Source organism: Corvus cornix, chromosome 2, assembly GCF_000738735.6.
Source record: "Corvus cornix cornix isolate S_Up_H32 chromosome 2, ASM73873v5, whole genome shotgun sequence".
NCBI classification, from domain to species: Eukaryota; Metazoa; Chordata; class Aves; order Passeriformes; family Corvidae; genus Corvus; species Corvus cornix.
The window spans coordinates 6,128,620-6,145,329 of NC_046333.1; the positions used below are offsets into that span (position 1 = coordinate 6,128,620).

The 16,710-nt window shown below is 43.0% G+C and overlaps 1 protein-coding gene across 4 annotated transcripts in view; it reads right to left on the reverse strand.

Moving 5' to 3' along the window:
• The window catches only part of PRKAG2 (protein kinase AMP-activated non-catalytic subunit gamma 2), a 212,908-nt gene that overhangs the window by 151,739 nt on the left and 44,459 nt on the right, over positions 1-16,710 (reverse strand). Inside the window, exons 2-3 of one of the 4 annotated variants that reach the window (XM_039570818.1) lie at positions 9,127-9,273; positions 7,675-8,199 (exon numbers count right to left, since the gene is read on the reverse strand). The exons of 2 other annotated variants lie outside the window; for them this stretch is intronic. In XM_039570818.1, coding sequence (XP_039426752.1) covers positions 7,675-7,755 — 81 coding nt within the window. In that variant the 5' untranslated portion in view covers positions 7,756-8,199; positions 9,127-9,273. Of the gene's footprint in view, positions 1-7,508; positions 7,566-7,674; positions 8,209-9,126; positions 9,274-16,710 lie in introns of those variants that run through there. One more of the 4 variants, XM_039570807.1, reaches the window with a different exon arrangement.

Sequence of the window (16,710 nt, forward strand, 5' to 3'; positions counted from 1 at the left end):
TATATAAGTTGTACTGTGAGACTGAGGATGATGGTGACTAAGTCTCGGTATGACTCAATGGGAGTGGGCAGGAACAGATGTACAAAGCTGGTTGGATTTGTGCAAGCCAGCTTTGTACTGCACAAAGCTATTCCAATTTATGTGTTTGCTATTACTTTTAAGGCTATTTGTATTTAAAAAAAACCCCAAAACCCAAAAGTGTAAGTCTGGAGAGTTTGAGATGGTAGAAATAAGATATAGAGACTTGATTGGTGAGGCTGTACCTTGAATCCTGTGCTGAGTTTTGGGCCCCTCACTACAAGAAAGACATTGAGGTGCTGGAGAGTGTCTAGAAAAGGGCAAGGGACATGGGGAAGGGTCTGGAGCACAAGTCCTATGAGGAGAAGCTGAGGCAGCTCGGGAAGTTTAGCCTGGAGGAAAAAAGGCTCAGGGGAGACCTTATCACTCTCCACAACTCCTTAAAAGGAGGTTGTAGCCAGGTGAGGGTTGGTCTCTTCTCCCAAAACAAGTGAGAGGACAAGAAGAAATGGTGGAGATGGCAGGTCAGCAGTGAACTCAATGATATTAGAGGCCTTTTCCAACCTTAATGATCCTATGATTTTGTCCAGAGCATGAAGATTCCAGAGGCAGCACAGTCCAGGGGTTACTGGGTGACTGTGCAGGACCAGCTGTGTGCACTTCAAGGTGGATACAGCATCAGATTTAAAATAACAGAGGGTAAGCCACCCTAAATGATATGCCTGGAACAAATGGGAAATATTCAGTCTCAAAGAGGTGCTATTAAAAGGTTATGGAGTAATGGCTGACTGAAATCTAATCCAGATTTCAATATGTGAAAATCCCCATCCATCAGGTGATTATTCAATGTTCTGTGTAAAAAATCTCGCATATGAAAACTTGGCATAAAAAAACCAGCCTATGTGCAATTTAAAGGCATTTCTTTCAGCTGCAAAAAGAAATGGACATGGTCCTAAAGAGCTACTGAAGCCACTTCTCCCCTGTTCTCACTACAGGTCCTTCAGCTTGGATTGCCCCCACTTGGGCAGAAAAAGCTGCTAAAACTAAGAATCTCAAAGGGAAGGGGTTAAAGAGAGTCATGAAACCAGTAATTCTTTGATATTTCCCTGAAAACAGCTGTCTTCCAAGCTGTTCTTCCTGAGTTATCCTGATCATGGGATACTGGCAGGATCCAGCACAACCTTCTTAATTTCTGAAACTCTTCACTGATCCTGACAGGCATTAATCTCCAGCAATCTACAGCAAATTCACTGTTTTTGTTTCTGAGGCTGTAGACAAGATACATCAGAAAAACTTACAAGAGAGCATGGATTTTTTTTTTTTGTGTTGTTCCCAATCTCAGACTTAAATCACTAGAACACATTCCTAAGCTGTTTACAGAAAAAAATGAAGTTTTCTTTCAAGCCTTGTGCTCTCCTGCCAGGAAACCCCACCATATCTCATTGGTGATTCAGCCTTTGCAGATGAGCTGAGCACAGACAGCCTGGGATGGGATGGAATCCTTCCTGCCTGGAGCCCCACCATGTTTATAATGTGCAGAGAGCTCAGGGCTGTATGGCAATGCTGTGGTGGAGGGTGCTGCTCTCCATCTCATCAGTAAGTGACAGAGCAGCATAGAGGCACTCTGACAAAGCCTGACTACGATCCCCAAGCACACAACAGCCTGGTTTGTCAGCTCCTTCACACCACGAACCACACAGCAGTGACTGGCAGCGTGTTTATTACAACAGCAGATGGACAACCTAGCGAACGGGCAAATAATGAAATGCCACTTAAAAAAAAGGAGAGGGAGAGAGAAAGTGAGAGAACAGCAGAGAAAGCATGCCAGGGAGGAAACCAAAATTCTCAATAGTCCCTGTGACATCAGCAGGATGCACATACAAACCCATTATTAAGTGCTATTTCTGGGTGCTCAGCCAAAGACAACCTTTCTCTGGCGAGACATTTCATTCAAGAAGCACCCAAAGTTTAGAAACAGAAGGTAAAAGCAAAAGATGACACACCTCAGTCCTGGAAAATGTGGTTAGGTGAGTGATGAGGGAATTAAGACTCTAAGGAAGGACTGCAGGAGACTGGAAATGTTACCCTTCGGATGGCACATACTCGTACTTGCTTTCCAATACTTACGAGTTTGTCTTACCTAAATGAGACACACGATCCCAATGTATTTGCAGAGAAAAGCCAGCATTTGTTACAAAACACAACTTCAGCCACAGTGAAATAGCAGAACTGCAGGAAACAAAAGACGATTTTGCCATAATGTAATGAAAACACTTGAGCCACTGCAGCACAGGAGCAAACAATCTGAAGGGGATTCAATGCAAGGATCATCCTGAGGCTTACTAAATCATCTCCACACTTCAGCTACTTTAAAAGTCACTGTGCTTTGCATTTTTTATGTTTTTCCCCACTCTCTATTGGCCAAATCTCTTCAAAAACCATTTCCTCAAGGAAGAGTAAAACAAAACAGAATCAAAACTGAAAACCTCCAACTGATGGCCTTATCTGAGAAGGACTTGCAGGGTTTTCCCTTGCATATACTTGACTAAAAAAGGTGACATTCACACCAGGCAAAATATCTCTGCCATAAATACTCAAACTGAAAATATTTTTTCCAGTTCACTGCATTTAGGAAGACAGCTGCCTGTTGTCTCCTCTTTCCATTCTTGTCAGTCAATAACCGTGAATAATCTTGACAATTAGAAGAAAGCTTACAGCTGGAAAGCCAGGCAAGTGAGGGACCTGCTCTGATCTAGTAGTCCCTCAACTAAAAAAAAAAAAGAAAGGGAAAAAAAGCAGAAGCAAAGAGGAAATTAGGGAAGGAAAGGAAGAACAAGATGATTCTGTGCTTCGTGTGCTGAAGACCTGAGGGGGAGGTCAAAGGGAGACAGCACATGGAGTCCATGGTGAGGAAAGATTCCCCTCTAGGTGCTTTCCCGACACATTGTCCTATATCATTCTGCAGCTACAGAGAACAACTTCACATCTATAAAGTTTACAGTCACTTTGCTACAGCTTTTTTACAGATTTAGCACCACATGTAAAAAGAAACCAATAAATACAATATGCTTTATTTTGTAAGCTGAACTAGTTTTTCTTTTCCCAAAAGAATGGATGTCTTCATTCATTACCCTCTGAACTCTTTATTTAAAGGTGCACTTTGCTGAAGCTGGCAACATAAAATGCCCCCAAGGAGAGAAGAAAGCTCAAATTCTCAGGGACAACCCAGAAAACTTTATCACACTCATAGTACAGCATTCTGCCCAAACACAGCCTTCATGTCCTTTTGGTCCCACCCCTGACTGAGCTAAGAGATACTGAGATTTTGTGCCATTCCTAAGTTTTCAGTTAACAGTGCCATGCACACTGATAAATTACAATACATCACTCATGCTGTGGGAATCCAGAGCACTTTACAAACTGCATATCCAATCCAGAACAGCTTCATCAGTGCACTTCAGTGATGAGGCTTTCATTGCCTGCTCTGGCTTTCTGGATTACATCTGGGAAGGCATTAAGGGTATCTGTCACTTGTCATCTACTCCACACTTTCTGTCCAGCCTAGAGAGAAGGTGAAAGCCAGCATCGCCAATGGGCAATTTGCTCCTGTTTCCCTGGTATGGGAGAAGCCAGACAACTTGCTTATACTCTGAAGGATTCAACATAGGATAAGTGAACTGTGCATCTCACCTCTCCATCTTTACTGCCTATAAAGTGGGACTCAAGCTGTGGGTTTGTTTGGTTTTTAATTGTTTTTTGGTTGGGGGGGGGCTTGTTTGTTTTTTGTTGTTGTTTTGGTTTTTTGGTTGGCTGGTTGGTTGGTTTTTATTGTTTTTGTTCGGGTTTTTTCCCCCCCTTTATTTAGAAAGCAAGCTGTCCAAACAAGGGGCTGCCTCTTACTAGGGTGTACGCGGCAGTGCCGAGCGTGCTTTACTCCGGCTCCTTCCCCGGCTCCACACACCGGTACCAGCGTAGCCATGACAACACTCGGGCTGGGGAGGCTGCTCCATCCCCGCAGGAGGCTGAGCAAACACTCCGGCAGCAGAGCTCGCTCCGAGCTCCGGTGTTGGGCTGGCTGGGATCATTTCAGCCCAGTTTCAGTCACGGATTTGCTCGCTGTCGAGACATGCTCCAGGCATCCCTGCAGTGGGAGCATAATGAGGCCCCAAGCTCTGTGGGCACTTCCAAGTGTTACTAAGATGACATTCTCTTTGCACAGCTTTGGCTGCTGTGCAGAAAACAGGGTTAACTCTCTGATGGTGTGAGTGTCCAGTGGAGTGAGATGAAGGAACCACCATGTCCAACTAAAAACCCACAAAATTTAAAGAAAACAGGCCAGCTATACAACTTCTGAGAAAAAGCATGTTTGTTAAGAGAATTGGCAATGTCCAAGGGATAGTAAATACCACACTTCCAGGCCTACCCACACCAAGCCCTGGTCACTTGTTAAAGTCTGTCTCAAGGGATGTGCTTCAAAAAGCACCACAGTTCTGCTTGGAAGAAGGTGTTAGAAGACACCAGTGACCATCTCTGGAAGAAATATGGATAAAATACTTGCCCATCTGGAAAATCTTGTGAACAATGAGACAAACAGAAGAACACAACAAAGGGATTACTCACTCACACTAGAAATAGCCACCACTGAAAATAAATTTTTGCAGTGGGTCTGGTTTGGAAATAATCCTCAGATGGAAAGGGAAGAAATGACACATACCCAGGGTTTTTTTCTAAGCATTGTATATGCAGTACTAAAATTTTGAGAAAGATATTCCCCCAAGTAAACTTCAGGCTTCTTTCAAAGACTATGACTTCATTAAATTTTTTTTTTCAAGAAATTATTCCTAGGTTAGATTCAGTGTGGGGAAGAAAACCTTAGAAATGAGCCATATCATATTCTGACTCCTTTAGCAGGGGTCTTCTGATTTTAGCCATCTTACTATTCTTCATGAGGTTATTTAAGCACCACAGTTACAATGGACCAATCTGAACATGCTGTGGAGAAAGGACAAGCAAACACACGCTCAGAGAAACCCAACTGAAAACTTAAGCTTGTTATCCACATATGCCAAAAGTAATTTCTGCCCTCTGCAATGGCTTGGAAACCCAGCGGGCACTGGTGAGCTGAAACAGGCAAATCTGCATTTGATTTGGCTGACAGTTTGTGCATCAAAATGTGTCGAGAAGCATTTGATCCTGCTTGGAGAGTGTGGGAAACATTTCCAACTTAGCAGGACACCCCGGACACGGTGACAGATGGGCAGAGTACGAGCCTGGCATGGGAGAGGCCATTTTAGAACTGGCTGTTGCTCCAAGCCATGTGGCAGACAGACCAAACCCGTTTGTCACAAAAAAATAAAGCTCACAGTGGAATTACCAAACCAAGGCTCAGGGAGAGCCCCTGCCTGCAGCTCAGCCTGGCACAGACACCCACCCTGCCAAGGAGCATCACTGAAAACCTCCCATGAAATTAATGAGCACCCAAGAAGGAAACAAAACTAAGCAAAACACAGCCAAGCTTTTTTTTTCCCCTCAAGACAAATTAAATCCACAAGCAGAAAATTTTGATTCAGAGTAACAATTTTATTTTTCATTACTACCAAAAATTAAGTACATGCCAGTAATATGGCCCTAAAATACTGGGTATTTTTTTCTCATCAGGAACATTAATTTCTATCTATATGTACTGAACAGCTGTAGAACTATTAGTATATATTTACATCCAAGTTTTATTAACACTTATTTTGAGATCTATTAGAAATGGAAATTGGACTTAGAACCACAATCAGGCACTAGAAATCATTAAATGCCTATTAGGAAAGTGTCTCTTGCATCAGCACAAAAAGGGTAACTTCATCAAAATACACATCAGTTCTAAAAGCAAAGGCACTGACACCTAAACTGAGATGCAGAAACAAACTCCCCTGGTGACTGTGTCCTCCCAGATGTAGATGTGACAGAGTTCAACTTGTAAGGCATCAGTATTTTTACACACATCTAAAACATGCTCTCATATAGGGCAATGCATATGGGAAACATATATAATCATATGTGCATACAGACACGGTAACAAGCTCTTACAGTTTTTTAACTGCCATTTATTTTAAATGTAAGATGATTAAATATTTCTTGTCTTCAAATCAGCTTGTCACTGCCCCTACTTGGGTGGCAAAACAGGCTGAAATGACAGGAGGATTTGTTTCTCCTGATGGAAACCCGAGGGCTCTTGGCTGCCTGAAGCAAACTCTGGTTACAGGTGATTTCCATCTACACTGTGTTTTGCCTTTAAAGATTTGCAACAATATTGCATTTAATTCTTTTAGTTTCTTCTTGATGAATGTCAGACATGCTTGTACAGACTGATGGGGTGGATTTGGGAGGGTGGGTGAGTTTTTTTGTTTATTTCAAACCGGGGCATTTTTAAAAAATAAATACATTTGTATTGCACTCCCAGTAATAAAAATGTACTAAATTGAAGTACAACCAAGTCTTCTTTTGCTGGGTTTCTTCCCTTTGAGTTGAGGGCTGGCCCCTTGTCAGCAGGATCCATTTCATCCTGCTGCCCATCATTCCCTCTTCCATCAGATAATCCTGCCCCCCAGGCTCCCAACTGCAGCAACTCCAGTTTCCTCACACCTCCCAGGGCTGCTCCAAGTCAGCACCACCTCTGCTCTCCAGCCCCTCCTGGACTCACGACAGGGGACAGAGCTGAGGGTGAAATCTCTTCCCCAAAGGCTGACACCCTCATCTCTCCTGTGGCCCATAACACAGGGAACAACAAGCAAAACACACAAGATGCTGGCAAAATACCCTGCATCTTATACTGAATTAAATTTCATTTGCTATTCTCCATCACCCCACTAAAGGAGGATCTTTAAACCTTCCAGGCTCTGATCCCAGGACAGAGTCGCCTCATCCCTTTTGGACATTCATTATCTCACAGATCCATTAATTGCAGTGCAAATTGCATGTGTTCAGCATTAATTCTGGTAATCAAAAGGAAAAAATGCAAGGAGGAACACATGAAGCCTGTAATGTATCTCTTTATCCCAACAAACCTCATTAAATACCAAATTAAAATCATTAAGCAAAACAGCAGTTCCTGAAAACCTGTGATTTGGGGTTGCAGTGGCTAGCCATGGCAGTTAGTTGCTCAGCAGTTCAGGAGGCTCTGAGATGAGCAGTAGGAGAAACCAAGCATTGCAGGATGCAGAGACCAGATGGTTTTAGGCTGAAAATAAATGAACACCCCCCAAATGATAATCTCTCTTTCCAAAACATTAACGAAAAGTTATGCAAGGGAAAAAAAAATAACAACCCCAAACCCAAGCTACATTCTTTAACTAGATAAAAGAACATTTTGTTCAGCCTTGGAGTATCTATTGTAATTAAATGCTCTAAAAACAGTACAACAGCTCCGTGCCAGTCATGCATAAAAAAGAGACAAAACACGATGAAAAAACCAAAATACCCAAGAACCATGCATTTCTTACACAGCCTGAAGAATTCCTGCCTCTCGGCAGACTCCTGCAGTGCACTCGGGCATCCACCTAAATGAATGCAAAACCTATTTTCCCCTGCTAAGATAAATAAATTTAACAATAAAGATAATCAAATCCAGAGAAACCCAGCGACAATCGAGCCCCCGCTCTGACTTACAGCTCTGAAAAATCCTGCAGTCTGGCTGGAAACGTCCATCGAAGAACTGCATTGAAAGCTTTTCCCTAAAGGCAAGCGCATTTAAACATCTCGGGCTCTGCTACTGGAGCCGATGCTGCAACAGATGGGGACCAGGGCTGGGTGTGTTCCTGCCTCCCATCGCGGCACGGCGCGGGGATGGCAGAGCGGTGGGTACCGCAGGAGAAGGCAGGCGGGCGGGATTCTCCCGGCTGCGGGCTCCCTGCCAGGAGCGCTTCGGGCATCGCCGCAGGGCTCGATTCCCCCCCTGCTGCAGAACCTGCCACACGAACTCGGGCGGGGGCAGGAGCGCTCGGACAGCGCGGGCAGGTCATTAAGCACCGCTTTGGGTGCATTAGCGAAATGTTCAGGGGGCACAGGGGAAGTCGGAGGGTTCAAATAACCGCAGGCGTTTTTAATGCGATCTGAAGGGGGAAGAAAAAGATCCCGTTTTCAACAGCAGAAGTTTCAGATGACTGAGGCTGCGTCTGCATCAGTATCGAATACCTGGGGGAAGGAAGCACAGAGCAGCAAATGCATTTTCAAGGCTGGAGTCTCTGCTGCTCCATAACAGCCCTATTCCCCACTTAACCACAGCTCCACTTTGTAGCTGCACAAAAGTCACATTATTTCTCTGGGCTTAAGTTTTCCCATCTGCAGCACAAACAGGGTTGACTTTTTAATTTATTATAAAGACCTCATTGGGGAAATAAAGTGCCTGAGCACAAAGTATAATCATCAAAAGTATCACCATCCAAAAAAAAAAAAAAAAAAGATAATAGCTATTCTGAAAGGACACCACATGAGCAAGTGCTTAGCAGAGCAATGCAAACTCTCCCTGTAGGAGCTGAGGGATGGTGGGGATCTGAGTTTTTTTCTTCATCAAGATAAATCCCTCTTTTATAACCACATTCAGCTTTGATTACTTCACCAACCAGTCTCACAGTGTCCTTTACTGGCAATGCAAACACTCCCCAGACCATGGGGACATATCTTTCGCCAAGATGCTATCAAAGGCTGGCTCAGATGAAGACACCTCTGCTAGAACAAAGCAAAAGAAAGCAAAAGGCGGAAAGGTCATCCCTGCAGCTTCCAATACTTGAACAGAGGTACCAAAATACCATGCAATGAACTGGCACCTCTCTGGAGAAACAGGTGGCCAGATCCTGAGCCACAGAGCATTGCCAATCCTTTCTTGGTCATCTCAAAATACCATTTGTGATGATCTACTGAAATACTCTCTAAGATGGAGGGCTTGCTTTAATTGATGACTCCAGGTCACTAAATCAGTGAAGTGGACTTGGCTTACACATCACTCAGTCTATTAATCCCATTTATTGGATGATGCTTCACCCTTTTGCAACTGGGTGCAGCCAACACCGCCCTTAATTCTGTCTACATCAAATAATAAATATCACTGAGGCGAGGCAGTACCTTTTCTTGAGCAGCAAAAGAGATGAGGTCCAGCTGACATCCCTTGTGCACCAGGCAGACAGCACATCCTAGGAACCATCCACTGCTTTCCTTTCTTTTGGTGTGCTAAGTGCCTCTGATAACACAAGGCCCTTGGGAGCTAAAAAGCTGAAAATGGTACATAGTGTTCACTCACAAATGGCAGCTATTACTTGAATCATTTTAAGACAAGATCACTGGCAGCCCTTTTTAACATCGAAATGAACAAATACTTAGTGTTTAGAAGGTTTTTCCCCAGCTAAATGAATATTTTACGCATGCAGCATGTACAAATAGTTCAGGAAAATAAACAAGCTTCCTCTTAAATTCTGTCTAAGGGGTACAAAAGAAACCAGTCAACCAGCTGGAGCAAGCAAAACCATTTTGTCTTTCCTCCTTGAGCTGTAGTAAAAAGGAAGGAAACTGTGGCTGACCTAGAGAGGGTAAAAGGGAGGATTGGATTCATATTGGAATAAAAAAGGTTCTCCTGCAAAGCACAGTTCAGGTCAAATGCTTCTCTGTACAGTTAACTTCTAAGGATTATTCTGATTAGTGATCAGATCAAATAAAATGGGGCATTAACAGCCAGGAAAATGTCCCATATTTCTAAATCATCCCTTTCAAATCACTCACAGGGTTCAGTTTGATGTAGCCAATTTCAAGAATCATCCAGACCTATTAAAAGTGTTTTTTTAAAAAAATTAATCTTAAAACTGCTTCTGGTCTCAAAGTCTGATTGGCACAAATTCTACCTCAAAAACATGCCTTTTCCTCCCCACCTCTGGATAAGGAATATGAAACAGATTGCACAACTACATCTCAGATAAGCAGAACAGTTAATGGTTTAGATACCATTTCATAAATATTTGCTGAACTAGGTTTTGGATTCTGTCCAGTTTCTGACAACCATTAAAAACATTGAATAATTTGCCATTTTCTCTCACCCTTCTGGGATGAAAAATAGGCAAGAAGGTTTTATTGCTATAATTTCTTACCATTATTTAATGACTACTTGCATTTATGTTGATGTGTCCTGCCGAAGCAGTCCAAGTGATTTTTGAATCTACAGCCCTGAGGTGTCCAAATCACATTTATGTAAATATTTATATATTCTTTATTAAATATTTCCATCCTGAATACCTGGGCTCATATGTGGCTGTGTAAGCAAGTGGTGAAGATCTGAGATAAACCAACTAATTTCTGAATAAATACCTTGTTTCACATTGGGATTTCACGTGCCTGTGCTCTCTCAGAGATGCTAAGGCTCTGTGACTAAAAGCAGCAGTGAGTTAGTGCCCATCATCTAGCACAAGATGGTGCAATATGGGAAATCACACAAAGTTTCAACCATATTTTATCAACAAGTTCTATGAGTCTCATATTCAACCATACTTTATCCACAAGTTCTATGAGTCTCTATGAACAGGGATCGAAAATTCCATGATTTCATTTCCTTATATATTAAGGGCAATTCAGGATGTTCCAGAAAATGCTTTATATATTCAACTTTCCATGACAATAGATTTTTCAGATGCTTTCCATTCCCCCCCCCAATTCTTAAGTCCTTGTGTCTCAAGCTCAGCAGTCATTATTCATATAAATCTATGTCTTTCTAAAAAAGTTCCTTTTAGAGCACCTCTAGATGCCTCATATATTTGGACTGATTGTAGGATTCTCACACTTTACCAGGCAGTAATGCTGGAGGGTAAACAAATCACCAAAACCTGCTTGTGCCTTGGTCTGTGAATCACACACTCACTTATGGCCCAAAGACCAAACTCTGAGGAAAGCAGATTTATGACTGTCACATTTTCACCAGCATAAAGCTACAGAATTGCTTGCCCAACTGAAACAGGCATTGTTGTACTGGTTTATTTTTCCATTTGAAGAGTTTAATGATTCTGGTTTTCAAAAATTCAGAGCCAGACCTCTCAATCAACTTCAGATTTGACTGCACATAATTCCAGCACAATTTCCTTGAACTGTTCCAAAACACCAACTCTATTTCGTCTTTTTGGTCCAAGTACAAGCCTAAAGTATCATAAATTTCTAACTGGCAGTACAGCAACCTTCCACAATTTCCCAGAAGAGACTGAAAATGTCTGGCTATTGGTTGTTGTTATTTATATTCCATAATTTTCCACAAAGATCTGGTGGTTTTGTAAGTACTACATAAATTAAACGAGTTCATGGAGCCAGCTTCCATTATAGTTTTCTTTTTCTTACAAGGCAAACAGTCCCTTGAAATCAATGGAGCTTCTGTCTGTGAAGATATCACTTCAGAACACAGCAGATACAGCAATTATTGAAGTGCATGGTGAGCCAGAGCTCTGCATGGCAGGGCAGGGCTTTTGTCCAGTGTGTAATTAAGAAATATGTTTTACATTTTTACAGCCAACACTCCCATCACATTCATGGTTGCCCTATCCCCACTCCTACTGCGCATGAGGAGCAGCAACCAAAAGCAACACGCAATACAGATGTGCAGCCTTCAGCAAAGAAGCCAAAGCACCTGGGGAATGCTCAGATGAGGGAAGCAACTCCTTGAAGGGCAGGGAAAGCCACAGCAGCAGCTGGGAGACCAGCAGAGCCCAAGGGGAAGACGAAACAGGGAGAAAAAAGTCCTAAACTGCACTATAAACTACATCAGCTCTTAGTAGAACACCCAAAGTAGTCCCTCAAGAGTTGATGTCTGGCAAAGGACAGCTGTGACCTGCAAGAGTTGCAAAAGGGAGTACAAGAAAAAAACCAAAACGTTTAGCCCCAAGAGTAAGAGGTAGGGATGAACTGTGGAGTCCACTCCCCCAAATCAGGCAAAACTGCAAAGAAGAGTGATCGAGATGGTACAAAATGGAAAGAGAGGAGCAGAGAAAAATACCCCATGACAAACAAAATCCAGTTTACTCCTTTTTTAATCTCAAAACAGCCACAGTTTTTTCCGTGCAATTTTTCGGTATGATCTATCAAGCAATGAACCAAGTAGCTGGGATTCCTGACTCACTGCTGACAAGCCAGAAGGAGAACATCCATGTGAGAAACATCAAACCCCAGTGAGCAATCACCCATCTCTCTCGGGGGAGGGAGTACCCTGCCAGCCTCTGCAATGAAGATGGATCACACTGCACCAGGGATGCCTCAGCCAGTTTGGTTACCAAAAGCAGGAGAACTGCATTTTCAAATCTAGTTCTTCAGCAGGACTCACACAGAGGGGTTTTTCCTCTGCATTTGCAAATATACCCAAATGCAAATGACATTGAAATGATGAGCTGTTCATACAAAGGCAGTACTGGAGGCTGCACAACAGCAGCCTTGTGCCCTGCTCCACATGGACCCCACTGCCCTTCCCACCAGTCTAGAGCTCACAGATGGAGGGATGGAGCCTCTTTCCTGTATCATGGTGGGGAGGAGGTGGATGAAGACACTTCTGGAGAGGTGCCAGTGCAGAGCTCTGTTGTGTCTGGGGTCAGTGGAGGTCTCTGGGTGCCTGGGGAAAATTACTAAGTCTGAGCTAGGACATGATGTTCGATAATTTAGGGAGTGAAGGACCAACACTTTGGACTATAATCCTCTGTGGTGTGGGTGAAACTCCTCAGAGATGTCCTGGTCTCTGAGGATGAATAAACCAGAGAGCAAAATTTATGTCAGGGACTTGGTGGTGACTCGGTGGTGCCTCATTCAGCTTTGCTTGAGGCATTCAGAGGGGCTGCCACACTGGTATCAGTGATGCTCTGGGAGGTTTTGAATCAGTAGCAATTGGTCATTCAGGATGACCAGATTTAAGCACTGTGGACCAGCTCAGAGCCCCCATTGCTTACCTTCTCTACAAAGACACTGATTTTTAGAAGTTTTGAAAGACACAGGATGGGTCTTACCTTGCTTCTAGTGTATCCCTTAAGAGCTTGGATGAGAAACACCTCTTGTGGGCCAGAAACAGTCCCACAAGACAACAGAAGAATGATACTGCAGCATCTAGAAGTGGGAGAAAACCACAGGAAAGTAGGATCTGGTGGGTTATAGGTAAGAACTCTGACCACAGGCTTCAGCATAAAATCCTTTTATATCTGCATGCAAAGGGTATTGGGATCTATGAAAATGTGAATTCTCCAATATGACTTTCAGCTTCACTGGTCCCAGAGTGGGATCTCTAAGGACCAGCACTTCCATGAAGACACAGCAGTGGCAACATGGCTGAACGGAGATGCCTCAGCTCTGCTGCCTCCTCCATCTCTCTGCCTTTGGGCTGCTCTGTGCTCCCTCCCTTGGCAACACACACTGCTCCTGAGGGCTGTGCCAGCAACAGGGATGGGGGAGTCAGTACCAAAAAAGCCAGGGGAATAGGGTGGAAAATTTAGGCAGGAAGGAGAAAAAGGAGATGGTAATTAGTTGCACATAAACCCAGCCACACCTGAGCAGCCTGTAACATTTTAAGACTGGCTCTGAGATTGTGGTGGAGAACATACAATGCTACAGCACATCTGCAGCTCTCAGGAGAGCACTAATTATTTACCCAAAAGAAAACATCCCGCTACAATAACATCACAGCACACCCATCCTGGAATTAAGATGCTCTTGCACGCTCACAGCATGTTTTATTTTCTTTGAACCTCATGACTTAGGTTCGACTGTTGTGCTGGATGTTGAGTTATTTCATTGAAGTTGTCCCCCTGCCTGCAGGGCCCAGGCGAATTACCCACGTCCTCACATCTCTGCACAGCCTGGCTAGGGATGGTATGTTCTTCAGGTCAGGCATTCTGGGCTTTCTAAGGCACTCTGTGCACGTAGCAACTTTGCTGTATGTAGGTTTTACCTTTTGTAGGTGTGCAATAAATAGTAACCATTAACTCTGAATTGAAGCAAAGGCCCACCTAGAAAAGGATGAAGTGGCTGCCTACATATAGGAATGAACAGTTAAAATGTCATCAAAGGTTTAGCAGCTCAAGTACAAAGATCTCTGCTGGTATCAGCTGGCTGTTAAAAAAAAAAAAAGGAGGTAAGAGCACCTTGCAGCATTTAAAGTAGGTCAGCACTGCCAGGAAAGAAATACATTGTGATGCAGAAACCTGACTCGGAGTTACAAATTCACCAGAAAGAATTTGTGAGCTTAATCAAAAAAAGATGTAAATGAGTTTATCCACTCAATTTAATTTAGACACATGCAGCAGTTGGGGCTGAATCTAATGGGTATGAGCCACATGAACATTTGCAGACTGGCATGAACGCCCTAGGAATAGTTACATCCACAGAATTACACTGGTTCCTATCAGAATGAGCAGTCAGACTTTCAGACTGTAGCTAGAGATGATCACAGGGATTTCTGGAATACAGATGGACCATTGCCCTGAGAGCTGTTTCATTTGCTCCCACAGCACTGGTGGTTGCCCAGCTCTCAGGAAGATGCTCCACAAGGCTGGTGTCAGAGCAGATGTGTCACACGGGGCTGGTGGCACCGGCTCCCCTCTGCTGCGGTGCAGCTCAGGGACCCTCCCAGCAGAGCCACGCCCCCTCCCCAAAAAGATGCAAAGTGCTCGGAGGCAAAGCCCCACTGTTCCATTGTGGCATCCACAAGCACAGTGGAAGCCCTGTGGTGATGAGCTCTGAAATAGATGCCATCTATGAGAAAAGTTCAGTGTTTATGTAACCCCCAGAGGCAACTCTGCATATAGGATGCACCCAGTGAGAGTGCAGTTATTTTAAGATCAAATATTTGATTACCACCACAGGGACTTACTTGCAAAATAACTCCAAAAAACCAACCAACCAAAAAAAAAAAACAACCAAAAACACCAAACCCCAAGTAAGAGCATACACAATACACAAGTTTAGGTTTTACTTCCCAATTTGGTCATGTAAATAATAATTTAAAATAATCTACCCACACCGGAAACAGAAGTGTGCTCTCAAAGTCTCTCACCACAGACAACAGCACTTTAAATACATCCTGGACACAAAATTTGCCTAAAGAAAAGTGAATGCAATTTGATTGTAAAGAAACCAGCTAATAAAGAACCAAAAAACTTTTAAGAAATCAAATACAAGTACAAATGATCATGTCAGAAGAAACACTTATGTCCATTTCTTCAGCACTCTGGTTTTCATTTGGTTTTTTGTTTGTCTGCGTTGGGTTTTTTAAAGGTAAGACAACATTGCACACGAAGCAATCACTAACCCCAAACAGGCATGTATATAAAACAGGCTTTTTTCACTTAAGAGGTTAATGAAATAATTTTAAAGGGGAATTCTTTTAAAGGCTGTAACCTTTACACCTTACAAAAAAAGGGTGTAAACTGTCAGTCAATTAATTTTACTCATACCCTGATCCTGATTAATAGGAGGATAATGTGTGTGAATATATGTACATCTATCTGAAAAATTACACACACACATATATATAAACACACATAAAAACTACGGTTGCAGGTGAATATTTTTAGTTCTTCCCACCTTCTGTGGCCTCCCTGTTAGTCTATATTTTAAATGATGAAGGATGACCTTGAGGTTGAGGTTGGCAGAGTATCCACATTCTATTCCCAGTAGATAAATTCCAGCAAGCCCTGAAGGCTGATGGGTCATTTCTCTCAATCAAACCTTGACTAGGTTTACCTAGGAAGAGTTGTTTTTTTTTTTAACATACTTTCAGCATTTTGTAGGACTGGAAGAAAAAGCGATGGTGTTTTTTTTAAACTTTGTACATTTGACACAATATTGACCTAAACCCACAAATAAAATAGCAGCAACAACTACAACCTACACACAAAGCATCACTTGTGTGACTCCTCACACTGAAGTTGTCCTCCACAGACACTTGGGCTTCCAAACCTGCCCCAAACGCCCCAGACTCCACTGGGGGCAGCACCACAAATCCCAAACCTGCTTTGGGGAGATTCTACGAATTATGCTGCAAAAATACTGCAGATTGCAATCAGAACAGTAATTATGTCATATCAGTTTAAAAGATCAACCAATTTGACCCAACCTTCCCCAAGTCATAGAATAGCCCAAGTTCGAAAGGACCTCAAAAGATCATCCCTACCAACCTTTCATGGAAAAGGAGCCTGGATGAGATTATCTAGCACCCTGTCCAGTCACATCTTGAAAATCTCCTGGAAAGACCAGTTCCATACCTCAAAATACCACATTTATACAGTGTTTGTTTTAATCACTATGTTACAGTGCTGCATTGGGTAACATAAGCCCAAAAGCTTTTGAGCTGACAGAAATCCCCCTTCGAGTGCCCAACCACTTCCCTCCAGCTGTCAGCACCAGAGCAGCTTCTGAACAGGAACACATCCCATAAACAGCAGGATCATCTGTTTTGAAGGTTGAAGACTGAAATCTTGTTTCTTGGCAACATTCAGTAATTCAAAGCACATTTTTACATGTTCCATGAAATGTCTTTTTCTTCTTTTCCTAGTACTTTTGAACCTATACACATTTTCCAGTGGGAACCAGCGTGGTGGACATGGGTCCCAGTCCCAATCTCTGAGCTGACTCCCCACATGGTCCTGGGCAAAAATGTGCTTTGCTGTGGCAGGTCTAATGAGATCTCATAGACTTAATACAAGATCT